Raw genomic sequence first — 13,731 nt, forward strand, 5'->3', positions numbered from 1 at the left:
TACATAAAAATATGTCTTTTAAATATTTAGCTTTTAATGCAAATTTTAATCTTTTAAAAGTTTTTAATCTCAATTTAAAAATAATTCTTATTCATTTATTTATTTCTCATTTTTATCTTTTAAAAATCAATTTTTACTTTATAGATGAAAGTTAAATTAGTTCAAAACATAAATGTTTCATTCTTAAATACAGAACAAACTTAAAAATTAGACTGGATGGTGAATTAATGTAAACAGTCTAATTTTTGAAAGTTTTCATTTTCTTCTCGACTTTATGCTTTCATTGTAGTTCATTGCTAGTGCAGCGCTTCTCTACTATTTTGACCCACGGATTGGCAAGAGCTTTAAGAAAAAATTTCGTGGACCGGCCATATTTTCCCCTCCCCCCTAATCCCCAACCCGCCTTTTTTTTTCAAAAAGAAAAAAAAAAAGGAAAAAATCTTGCATTTTTGAACTATTAAAAGCATGTGTTTTTTTGTGGACCGGTGAGGTTTTTCTCTTTTTTTTCCCCTTTGCAGCTGAGATTTTTTTCTCTTTTTACATAATAATAATAATAGTAATAAAAGATGAATTAATACACATATAAATAAAATTTTGCTAAGTGTTAAAGAACTGTTAAAAAAACATTTCAATGTTGCTGCTGAAAAATCATAGAAAACTACGAAAATTAATAACAAAATTCACGCAAAAGATGTTGTATGGGATATTATTATTCTAGCGTTTTCTATATTTCCAGTAATCAAAATTTTTTAACGTGGACAAGTCAAAATCTCTGTGGACCGGTCAAATTTTTCTGCTAACGCAGTTATACCCCGAATAAAATATTTTTACGAAAGTTGGAAGCAAAAAATACACATTGGTATTGTGTTAGTGGCGATCTACCACTATAGTTAATTTGGTTAATACAAGGCGTAACTTGAGCTGTATATGAAGAACAATTGATTTAGTGGCGCCTTTTATTGAGCAACTAGATAACTAGAACGGTAGATCTCCTACTGGACTAATATATATATCTTTTGACCGTTAAAACCATTTATAAGGAGCCGCCGATTTAAACTAGTGATTTGAAAAATGTTCGGAAGAGTATTTAGTTTGTATGGACTTTATTTAGACGTAAAATGAATATAATAAAAATTCTAAATTTCATCTTTTGCGGTTCTTTAAAATTGATGTTTAAGTTGATCAAAGGTGGAAGATGATTTCATATTTATTGCATTTTTTGCTATGTCAATCCATCTAAAAACGAACGGTAACTTTTGTCGTCGAAAGTACAAACACAATATCAAAGTATTTCTTTATCTGTGCTTTTTAGAATCGCTCAGTATGATTACTAGTTATGAAACGTGTTATGGCATGTTGGGAGGTCTTTAAACGCAGGATACCTTACTATTCACTATTCAGTTAATAAGCCAAGTTTCCTGTGATTGAAACCTAAGGCTGCTTACGCTTAAAAGTACCAATTTGTTGGAGAAACTTATTTTTAGGATGTTTTTGGGACAGCTATTGGCTATACTCCCTATCATCCTCATCAAATTCTTGCTGCGCTCACAACCGATTTTCTTTGAGCAATTGTTTTATCTTCCATGCAAATGGGGTTGTTTCCTTCAGTCAAAGGTAGTACTTTTAGTCACTGAAATAGATAGAATAAGCAGAAAAAAATAACATGGACCCGGAAAATTCTTTTATTTTCCCAACAGTTATTTTTTAACTTATTTTTTAAAATGTCCGATTTTTCAAACAAGGCGTGGTCTTTATGACGTCACAAATGATGCATTTCGGCGCATCTTTGTACCGCGTTTCCACGTTATGATAATCAAGAAGCGAATTAAAATTGGGCTCTACGCTTGCTATCAACCATATCGTTGCCAATACACGTGAGTAAAGATGTGAATTAAATATTTTGCTCTATGACTGGCAACACAGAATGGCATTTCATCATTTGTGATGTCATCGGCAAGAAATATAAACAATGAAAGGCGCACCGATTTAAGTAATTTCTTAGAAATAACTTATAAAATGGTCCGATCCTATGCTTTTAAGCATGCTCTTTCAGAAAATAAAACACTTTTAAAATTTTCGAAACTACTGCATTCGCAGATCACGCAATTGAAATCAGACATGGTCTTTATGTGCTACATATCTTCGCCTCAGAGCAATAGTAAAATATCTTAATGTTATTTCTGGGATGAGATATCTTAAAGTTGCTCTGAGGCGACGATATATTGCGTCTCCGTGTGATCATACTCTATATTAAGACACTTTCCTACATCAAAATGGCACAATCAATTACGGTAGAACTCCAATTATCCGAATCAATTGAACCGGACCGCATTCGGTTGATCTAAAATTCGGATAACTGGGTTTTGTCCGAAAAAAATGGGTCTACAGTGGCCGTCACTTATATGAATCACATTTGTTCTAAACAGTTTTGATTCCATATAGCGCCCAGTTCAATAAAGCTGGATTTTATTCTGTTTTTGACAATTTGATTCATTGAAGTGGCTGATTCAATTTTCGACTGATTCAATTTCCCAGCGTCCTCTGTAGTTTAATTAATTACTGGATGTATGTTCAAAATGGGAGAAAACTATTTTTAAAGAACTACAGCTTTTAATAGAGCAAATGAAAAGGTAATACTTTAACTTGTTAAGTGTACTTACAAGAGCTGTACATTAGTACTGTATGTACGCACCGTACTTTAAATGAAAGTCATTGTTTGCTGAATAACTCTGTCAAAGTAAGCTGTTTGACTAGTTTCGCAGAGGGCATAGCGCTAAGGCAGAATCATTATTATGCGATTCGGCAATTCTGAAAGCGATTCGGATAATAAGAGTTCCGATAATTAGAGTTCTCTTCATGAGCCTGCACGGGCGGGGGGGGGGGGGGTGAAGAAAGGACTTGTTGGCCCGGACCCGAGGCTGAAGAAGGTCCGATATTTTTCTTACTGTGAAATATATGTAATCACGTAGGGGACAAACAATACGGAGAAGGGCCCGGAAAGGTCATTTATGATGACTGGCCCCAAAACTTCTATGCGCGCCCAGGAGTTCTTATTAGTTCTGTACATGTTCTAAATTTTGAAACGCCATTATTGTCTGTTATTTTATTTTCCTGTTATCCGAAATGTGTTACTATGTGCTTTAAATTGTGTGACTTAATTTGACTTAATTCTCACCCTGAATGATTATTACTTACGTGATTCTTCCCTAGTTTTTCGCCCAAGACTTTTTAAAATTAATATCTCCTACTGAATATACCAAAAGTAAACTGTTCTGGTAAATGCTAAAATTGATAAGTTGGTATTAGAATGTGAAATATAAATTAAATTTGTATGGTCTGGTTAATTGTTAAAATAAAAGAAATATATATCGTTGTAAAGTATGCAAATTTATAGCAATTATCTTTTTCCAGGTTGCTGTTTACTAATGAAGCTATGCGCTTTACAAGAAATGATTTAGCCATTGGTAAGTCTTGCATTTTGCTCTTTCGTATACGTAACTGTAACTATACATTGGTACAACTGAAGTTTACCCCTTCACTTTAACACAACAAAATGTGCAAGCTCATAACTTCGAAAAGATTTATATATTAAACGAATTTATCTATTACTCATATTTAGTTTCAAAACTTTGAAATTCGGCTAGAAGATGCTCTGACGTTTGACTCTGCTGATTAAATAGATCTTATATCTCGCACTGTTATTTTCGAATGCTGGCCATCCCTTTTAGTCAGGGCCGGCGAGGGGCCTTGTCCACTTAGTCGGAAACTAGAAGCTCGACCCTCAGGACAGCCCGGCTCGGAAACGGAATAGTATCAAATTCATAATTTCTGTGGGGGAGGGTGTGCCGGTGACCAAACTGACAAGAGCCCCGTCTTCGCTCTCGGTGGCCCGGCTTTTAGTTTTTCTAATTAGAGAGTGGACTCTTCAGCACATTTTTGCCGATGCTTGGAAGCATTTAATTACAACAACGTAGTTTGGCATCGAATTTTCTCAAATATCTCTGAATACCATAATTTTGACAACTTCAAGCACTTTTCATAATGCACTCAAAATGACAAAATAACTTTTCTGGGTCAGAAAGGACAATTTAAGTATTCCTGTAGTTTTCAATTATTCCAAGAAAAAGACTTCTCAAACGAAGAAAAGTGCACTCAAGTCATTTCAAACTAAACTTTCCGATTAAGAAAAATATGCATGTTTCAACACTCAAATTTATGATTGAAAGCTAGATAATGATAAAACATTCTCTACATGACTTGAGCCGTACTTTTTTTGAGAAGTATTTTTCTTGGAATAATTGAAAAATACAGGAATACTTAAATTGTCCTTTCTGACCCAGAAAAGTTATTTTGTCATTTTGAGTGCATTATGAAAAGTGCTTAGTATTTTTTAAAAAAAAAATCTGTTATTTGAACCTACATCGTATGATCTTGCAAAAAACATATTTCTGTTGGCAGCAAGATCGCAGAATAGGTAATATTAATTATGATAAGTAATCCTTAAAGGGGTGCCCAACCTATTGCCCGACACTTAATCTGAACCGTTATAAAATGTTGCGGAAAGAATATTTTTGTGCGAAACAAGGTGGTAGAATAGGCGATTCGGGTTTAAGAAAAGCTCTATTAAGCGGCGCTTGCATCTAAATCACAGAACCTTTTGATCCTGCATCGTATTATGTTGCGGAAAGCATTTTTTGTGGTTGGAAAAATATGGTGGATTCAGCTTTTGATAGATGCTTCATATGTGGTGTGAAATTGCACAACCCAAAACCTGAATTTTTGTAATATGTTCCGGAAGAATTACTTTTATGGGAAATAAGATGCTAGTACAAGTAATCCACGTTTTGACAAACATGCGACGCTTCTATAAGAATTACAGAACCCTAACCATCGAGAAGAGATAAAATGGAGGGAGTGAAGACTTTCATTCGTGAAACAAAGACACCAAGTCACATGATAGATTTTAAAGCGAAGCATTTGAAGAAATCAGGTTTCTTTCACTAGTTTCATGCGAAACGTGTCAACCATTCGCTGTTGTTAAGTCACGTGACTTGATATCCTTGCCCAAGCTTCTGCTAAGCCAATGATTGGACTTGCTCAGTCCATTTATAATTCCTGCTCTAAGACCCCTAACCCTGAATTGTTGTAATCCGGGAGATTTACTTTTGTGAGAAATAAATGCTAGTACAAGTAATCCAAGTTTTGACAGACATGCGACGCTTCTATTAGAATTGCACAATTCTAACCCTGAATTGTTGCAATATGTTTCCGAAGAAGTACTTTTGTGGGAAATAAGATGCTAGTACAGGTAATCCAAGTTTTGACGGACATGCAACGCAGAGGCGTAGGAACTTCGTGGAAGTAGGGGGAGCTGAGACACATTATGCCATGACCAGAAAATAATTTGGGGGGGGGGGCACTTAAAATTTTCCCCATAAGAAATTAGCTTCTCAAAGCTTCTCTCTCCACCTCTCTCTCTCTCTTTCCCAGCAAAATTTTCAATCATATTTAATAAATACATTGTATATGGGGATAATGAGGTGATAAAACTCTGGTTTTGAAAGGGGGTCGATCAGTACTCGAAGATGAGCACGTATAAATAGAGGGGTTCCAGGGGACCCTCCCCCGGGAAATTTTCAAAATTCTTGTTCTAAAAATGAGTTTTTAAGCAATTTTTGGAATGTTAAGGTGAGAAAACGATCGAATAAACTTTCCTGAAATTTTTTCGAAATTAATGTCTTAAAAACGGATATTATATACCATATTTGTTGACGTTAGTGAAACTAACATAACTCGAGGGTTTGTCCTCGATCGAATTTTCAAATCGATTTACATCTCCCTCCCAATATTTCGAATTTGAAGATCCAAAATCGCAATTGTAGACAATCCTTAATGATGTCAGAGGAAAAGGCTGTACTAGGGCTCTACTCTGGTAATTTTTCAAAATTGTCCTAGAGAGCGTTCTTAAATGGTGTTATCAGAAAAGGTTCAGAGGTTCCTTCTCCTTATTTTTTTCGAAATTATAATCTCTAAAAAACGCGACTGCGGATGATATTTGTCAGCGTTAGGGGTAGGTCCCGAATAACAAAATGTGAGGCCCTAGGCCTGAAATTATTTCAGGGCTCCCTGAAGACTCTATTACCCCTGTCGGAATGCATTTTCGGGGGCCCCAGAACTATGTAAATTATTTATCATGTGCATTCACGAATCCCCTTCGGGGCACTCGAAATTGTGGCATGGTAAATTCGCTACTGATGGCAGAACTAAATAAAATTCTCCTTTAAGGAAGTTTTTTTCTAAATAAAAAGTCATTATTTTTTTATTATTACTTTTAAAAAATACATGGAATTTTTTCGTATAGTTGTAATGCTATGCATAATTCTTCCAGTAATTTGGGGCCTCTTAGGCCAGGCCAATTAGGCAAAATTGGCCTGGCCTAATTAGGTCTAATTGGCCTGTGAGGTAATCAAGCCCTGGTTAGGAACCGAGCAATTTTCTGAAATTGAATTCCCAAAAAGGTAATATTATTTAATTTCCCATGTTGTTGGAGAACAAGGTATTCAGGGACTCTCTTTCGGAAATTTTCAGGGAACCGAGTCCTGAAAACAAAATTTGAGGCGCTCCGCAATAATTTTGAAGGAAAAGGAGGACTTCGGCAGCGTAGCATTTAGAAAACTCTCTTATTTTCTGAGGAATAGAAAAGGGGAAAAGTATGAAACAGGAGGGTGCAGAAACAGAACGTTGGAAATGTGTTAAAATGAAGTGTTCGTTTTACATTTTATTGTTCAGATAAATTTTAGTAAAAGTCTTTGAGAGAAACTATAAAATATTGTAGGAGTTTTTATAACAAATGAAAAATAATAAATGAAAAGTTACAATTTTGGCATGAAAATATATCTGTAAGTGACAAAAAAAATCGTAAATTAGGAAAGCAAAAAATATGAATAACTCTTAACTTCGTAAAGTATTATGTTCAAAATTTTTCATCTCAATAAACTCGCACCTTTTAAAACTGATTTTTACATAGTAACTGTTTTTATAATCACTGAAAGATTTTAAGAATATTATAATAGTGAAGATATCACCGATTTTGATTTATGTGAATTTTTTTTCCTGCAGTGTAAGTGTCTTTACTATTCTTTGAATGATATTTGTCTTTGCAGTTTTATAACTTCATTAAAAAAAATCCACCCCTGACGGTTTAAAATGAAACAAAGTAACGGGCACATTTTTTTTTTTTTTTTTTTTTACCGTGGGAGAGTTTTAAAAATTGCGTTTTTTATCACAGCAATGATTTGCGCCCCCAAAAGTAATTTCTGAGCACGTCACTGGTTTATGTTGTTTCTTTTGATAATATTTCCCATCAAAAAATAAATAAATAATTTGTTTGATCTATTTCGGGCGCTACGAATTCTCTATATGGCAACAGTTTACTTTCGGTTTCGATAGATCATCGAACAATGTACAATGACATGTTTTCGATCTGATGGTACCTTTTAATCGAAACATAGAATTTAAACCCGAAATATATGTACGTTCATGATTCCTCGAGAATTAGTTTAGGACTGTTTCTTATTTTGTAACTACATAATTAGACTTTTGGGAAATCTTTAAAGAATTTTCTTTGTTCGGGGCTTAACTTTTTATGAATTAGTGAAAAATAATAAAAGAGAGAAATAAACGACGGAGTAAAATAAATAAATAAATTTGTTTGTAAATCGGGATCCCCCCCCCACTCCCCGAGGTTTTTTTTTTAAATGTAGGTAATTGCAATGAATAAAGAACACAACCACTTGTACATTCTGAAATGGTATTTGTTTTACGTTCTTTGGTGATTTTGGGGCGGAGTTCGCGAAAGCCATCCCCGGGAAATTTCTCGAAAGTGAAACTGTGAAAACGTGATAAATAGTAGGCCATCGGGGGTTACGTTTCGGTATGGGATGAGGTTCAGGCACTCTCCAAGGCAACTCGGAAAATTTTCGAAGTTTAAGTCTTAAAAGTACATTTTAGACCATTGTTAACAATGTTGGGGGGAGAGGGGGAGAGGTACACTCCCATTGAAATTTTTCGAAATTATAGTTCAAAATACGCATTTGTAGGCCACTTTATTAAACGACGTTATAGGACGGGATCGAGAGCTCGGGATTCGATCCATGGAAATTTTTCGAAATTGAAGTTCCAGAAAGCAGTTTTAGCGGGTTTTCGATTATGTTAAACAATTTTCTTCCTGAATTTTTCTGAATGTCAAGTTCGAATTTTTCGGCTACCGGGCTACCTTTGGTGATGCAAAAGAAATGGGTTAGGTTCGGGGCATGGGTGGCAGCTTTTTAGTTCCCCCCCCCACACTCGGAGAAAAAAAAATTAAAAACGATATTTAAAGTCTTTCTTCTACACATAATTATTTTAATTCATCAAAAGATAATATTCTCTTAACAATTTATTTATTTCGTTCAACATAAGTGTTATATATAAGTCTCAGAATCTTTTTCTTCTCTTCTATCATGATCTTTTAATTTTGCTCATTGTTGTTTACAGTGCCGGATCTACGGGCTCGTGTCGTGGGGAGGGGGGGGGGGGTTTGAGGGTGACAAATTCACATGAAGTTAAAGTAACAAAAGAGGATTTAAAGGATGACTAACAATTGCCTTTTCAGGACTCCAATTTCTAAAGCTTTAAGAAGAAAGCCACTTTCAAACAAGTTCTGCGGGGTAACCCTTTCCCATGTCTTGTCTAACATTGCCAAAAAGAGCTTTGAAATGTGGTTTTAGGATTTATGCATTAAGAGTTTCAGCATCCTCCTTCTCAAAAATTGCTTAAATTTTTCGACCCCAAATTCCGAAAAATTCCGGAGAAAGCCCTTGAACCATCTCGATTTCGAAATCTCAGAAAAATTCCAAAGGAGAATATCCACCTACTTGCCTAACTTCTCAACATTCGGGGAGAAAGGTTCCAAACCACCACTCTTTACCTAAAGCTAAAGATAGCCTGCGTCTTGAAATAATTCAGTTTCTAACATTTTACGAAGCAAGCCCGTATCCTCACCCCCCTGATAACGTCTCCAGTGATAATCTAAAACCGCGTCAGATTTGTTTCTGGGGGAGTTCCCTTTCTCTAATTTTCCCACATAGCTTGAAATTTTGTTTTCAGCTATACCATGGGACGATCGCTCAAACCATTTCCTCCCAAAGACAGCTTGAAATTGACTTCAGTTTTGAACACAATTTCAGGAAAGAACCCCTTCCCCTATCCTCTATTGTTATAAAACAACCTAAATTTTCTTTTTTTTTAGGCTTGAATAGCTGAAAATTTTAGGACCCTAACTCCCTTAAATTTCTTAAGTTACCTTAAAATTGACTTCATTTTGAAAAAAAAAAAAAAAAAGATAAAAAATCTAGAGAAAACCCAATTCTCCGTTCTCCAAACATTGCTTAAAATTGTAATTTTTGGTCAGTTTTGAAACTTTTCTGACCCAACGGAGCTTTTTCTCCTTCCACTAAGAAAGATTAACTAAAATTGCGTTTTTAAGACTTCAATTGAGAGAAATTTCTGGAAAGCAATCCAACGAAAAAAATAAGATTTTTAATTTACCTGAGTATTTAGAAAAGCCAGATCTAAATAAAAAGAGAAAGATAGAGATGAATTTAAATGGATTAAAGTGCGGAAAGTAGTTTTTTTTTTCTGGAATTTTTCTCATGGCGCGGAGCCCGTAGCATTTGTTACTTCTGCTCTATGGCTAATCCGGCCCTGCTCACTATCCTTTTTGTGATCACGCAACAAAAAAAAAAAAAAACGGCATGCGAGGCAAAACTAATAAGAATGTGAACTAGACTGCGATGCCGCTCCCGAAACACGAGCTCAAGGTGAGAAGCAAACCCCTATCGGTACTGATTTTTGCAGGCCGCGGGGCAAAGCCCACTTTTCCGCAGCCGGTAGGATAGCTTAAAATTCTTTTCCTTTTCTTCCGGGAATCAAGAGGTGTGTAAACAGCGAGAAAAAGGGTGAAGGTGGACTCAAGTGCACTGACCACTCCGTCTGTCCCCTGCTTTTGTTGCTTATTGGGTGGAAATTCTTAGAAAAGACAGATCACATTTTGGAAATCAGGTTTGAGGTAAACAATGTATGACAGAAAGCTGCTGTGCGAGAATTTTTCCGGGGGAGCTGAGCCGATCTGAAATATTCCAGGGGGAGCTCAAGCTCCCCCAGCTCCCCCGGCTCCGACGCCTATGATGCAACGCTTCTATTAGAATTGCGCAACCGTAACTCTGAATTGTTGTAATACGTTCCGGAAGAAGTACTATTATGGGAAATAAGATACTAGTACAGGAAATTCAAGTTTTGACAGACATGCAACGTTTTTGTTAGAATTGCGCAACCCTAACTCTGAATTATTCTAGTATGTTCCGGAAGAATTACTTTAATTACAGGAAATAAGATGCTTAGTACAGGTAATCCAAGTTTAGACAGACATGCGACCGTTTCTATTACAATTGTACAACCCTAACCCTGAACTGCGGTAATATCAAAGATAGTTCACACGCAAAGATGTTCCACTCCGGTAGAAACGTATGTAACCTTCCTTTCGACCCCTGACGAAAAAGTGGTTCGACCAAGAAGCCGACATTAAGGAACAGGTTGGCGAGACAAGTTTGGGAAAAAGAGTGCTTGAATGATCGAAAAGGCACTAAATCGCCAATGCTGATGTCGCTGCATTTGCAATGCGAATCCGGAGGTGAAGATGTTTTCTCTCTTCTCTCCCCTCTGCGGAAGCGCTGAAAGGGAGGTAATTAAGCCTCATTTGTACGATGGTTCATTGCTAAAGGGTAGTAAAAAAGTCATTGTAGAATCGTCAAGCGTAAGTTATTACGTTAGCGATACGTGATTTAAAAGAATTGGGGCGAAATTAGAATGGCGCAAAAGTATGAAACGAGTAAAAATTTTGAATCCTTAAAATAAATTAATTTTGCCGGAAAAAAAAAAACATGCGTTGTTTTTCACTTCGAATTTTTTTTCTTTTTGTCCTTTTTTTAAATCACAATTTGCTTAACACCAGGGCCTGTCATCAGTCGGTGGACCCTGGTATCAGATATTATAAAGAAACCGCTTGTGAACCCCCCCCCCTCCCCCCTCCCTTTCACTTATTCATTTTTACGCGACATTTTTACCTCTTACATATCCCCCCCCCCTCTCTTAATTCTAAAATGAGAGTACTAGTGGGTTGGTAAGATAACTTTATATCAAAAGTACTAAATAAACGATCAGCAAACTTCAACATATTAATTAATTAGCATACTAATTTACATCAGAACTAAACATCCGAAATCTAAATATTTTATTTCAGTTACTGGAAAAACCAAAACATACTTTTTCATTGTGTTCGTGTGTTTTTCACTGGATTTTTGCAGTCAAAATGTTCTAGACTTTTGATAAACGCTAAACACGTCTGTTATTTGTTCCCAAACGTGCTAAATACCCCTCATGTTGTTGTAAAACAATTGTTACAAGATCTTCGAAAAAAAGTAATTCATCATTTATTGAATTACCTTCTCAATCAATTTGGCCAGCCTGAAAAATTGAGACGGATGGACATTCTCCATATCCAATTCTAAGTTCCGCAGTACTTCTTAAAGCACGTGAATCAATTATATCACTGATATAGTAGAGATAAGCAATTTGCAATTATTCAAGATATATGCATTTTCTTAAAATCTGAGCTCCCGTTATGTGTGTGTATCTGTCTGTCGCACTCTAGCGCCAAAATGGACGGACAGCTTTATTAAAAAAAAAATTTTTTTTTTTTAAATCGAAAGGGGAGTTGATCGGGAGTGTTTTTAGCTAGGTTGTGTTTTTGGATGACATTAATTAACGAAGATATTAGTTAAAAACCTCTGAAATGTTTTTCGCGATTTTTGCAGTGAGAACATAGTTAAAAATTTTAAAATTTAATACCAAAATAAAGAGAAATTTTTTCCGCCTTCTGATAAAATGTGTTTGGAGCTTCTATCTTTCATAAAATTCGAATTATGACGTTTTTTAATGCAGATTTTAATAACCGCTAAACATTTATTCACGCGATTGAAAACCGAATGGGGTTGTTTCCTTCAGTCAAAAGTAATACTTTTAGTCACTAAAATTGATTGAATAAGCAAAAATAAATAAATAAATAAATAGACATAACCCAAAAAATTCTTTCATTTTTCCAACAGTTATTTTTTAATTAATTTTTTAATATGTCCGATTTTTCGAACAAAGCGTGGTCTTGGTGACGTCACAAATGATGCTCTTTGACGCATCTTTGTACCGCGTTTCCACGTTATGATAATCAAGAAGTCAATTAAAATTGAGCTCTACGCTTGCTATTAACCATATCGTTGCCAATACACGTGAGTAAAGATGCGAATTAAATATTTTGCTCTGTGAATGGCAACACAGAATGGCATTTCATCATTTATGATGTCATAGACAGGAAATGTAAACAATGAAAGCGCGCAGATTTTAGCATTTTTTTTTTAATATTAAACTTAAACAAATTATTTAAAAAATTGTCAGATCCTGTGTTTTTAAGCATGCTCTTTCAGAAAAAAATACTTTTAAAATTTTGGAAACGACCCCATTCATTGTTGACCAACAAGGGAATTAAAAGCAGTGATTTAAAGTTTTTATCTGTTGCCAGTTTCAATTTAATAGCAAAAAAAAAAAAAAAAATACTTTGATTTTAAATAATATAAGACTTTTAAAAGGATTTTCAATTTTCCCTCTTGATTCTGCAGTTGCGACTCAATCGGAGGTTTTTAAAATTTTTAATTTTATCGTTCCTTGTGAATATACGCATTTGCGTTTTATTCCGCAATTTTAACTTTAAGACAATAAAAGTCTTCAGATTTCAAGCGATAAATGTTCGCATTGTATCCTTATCAACTAGAAATCAGTCCGCAGACCTTTTCCACGACACATATATAGTGACCTTTATAACTTTTTCCTGAAAATCACCTTTTCGGACAGCGTTTTTATATGAAGAAGGTTTTTTAAAAAAGTACAGAGATAAATACACAACGTCATGTAACACTTTTAAGAGTTTTTTTTTTTTTTTTTGAACTACTAAAGCTTAACAAAGAGTAAATATTAGGTTTATTTTGCATTCAATATCATAATGCTTCTTGAGAACACAAAAAGCGTTTCCCCAATAAGAAAAATATGCATGTTTGAACACTCAAAGCTATGATTTAAAGCTATATAATGATAAGAAATTCTCTTCATGATTTGAGCCGCACTTTTCGTTTGTGGTGTCATTTTCTTGGAATTTTCGAAAACTACAGGAATGCTTAAATTGTCCTTTCTGACCCAGAAAGGTTATTTTGTCCTTTTGAGTGCGTTATGAAAAGTGCTTAGTATTTTTTTTTTTTAATTATGTTATTTAAGCACTTTTATTATACTTGGCCTGATTGTCTCGGAGAAATCTGAGGCCTGGTTTCTCTTATATCTCTGCTATTAGACTACTTAGAGACTTCGGGATTTCACTAAATGATTTGCTTAATCTTAAGGTACAACTTAGCGCTGAAAAAATAAAATTCTAAAATAAAATAATTATTTAAGTTAAGATGGAAAACCGCAAGTTTCATGTAATTTCCTCATTAAATGTTTAAATATAAAACCCATTGTTACAAATTTTGTTGCCTTTCAACACTAATGTTAAAAGCAATCATAATGAAAATTTTGAATCAAGGCTCCTCTGAA

At 34.9% G+C, this 13,731-nt stretch overlaps 1 protein-coding gene across 1 annotated transcript in view; it reads left to right on the plus strand.

Moving 5' to 3' along the window:
* LOC129230088 (uncharacterized) overlaps positions 1–13,731 on the plus strand; it is a 161,731-nt gene that overhangs the window by 79,383 nt on the left and 68,617 nt on the right. Inside the window, exon 3 of the mRNA XM_054864480.1 lies at positions 3,412–3,464. Coding sequence (XP_054720455.1) covers positions 3,434–3,464 — 31 coding nt within the window. The 5' untranslated portion in view covers positions 3,412–3,433. The remainder of the gene's footprint in view (positions 1–3,411; positions 3,465–13,731) is intronic.

The sequence above is a fragment of the Uloborus diversus genome, chromosome 9, assembly GCF_026930045.1.
Source record: "Uloborus diversus isolate 005 chromosome 9, Udiv.v.3.1, whole genome shotgun sequence".
NCBI classification, from domain to species: Eukaryota; Metazoa; Arthropoda; class Arachnida; order Araneae; family Uloboridae; genus Uloborus; species Uloborus diversus.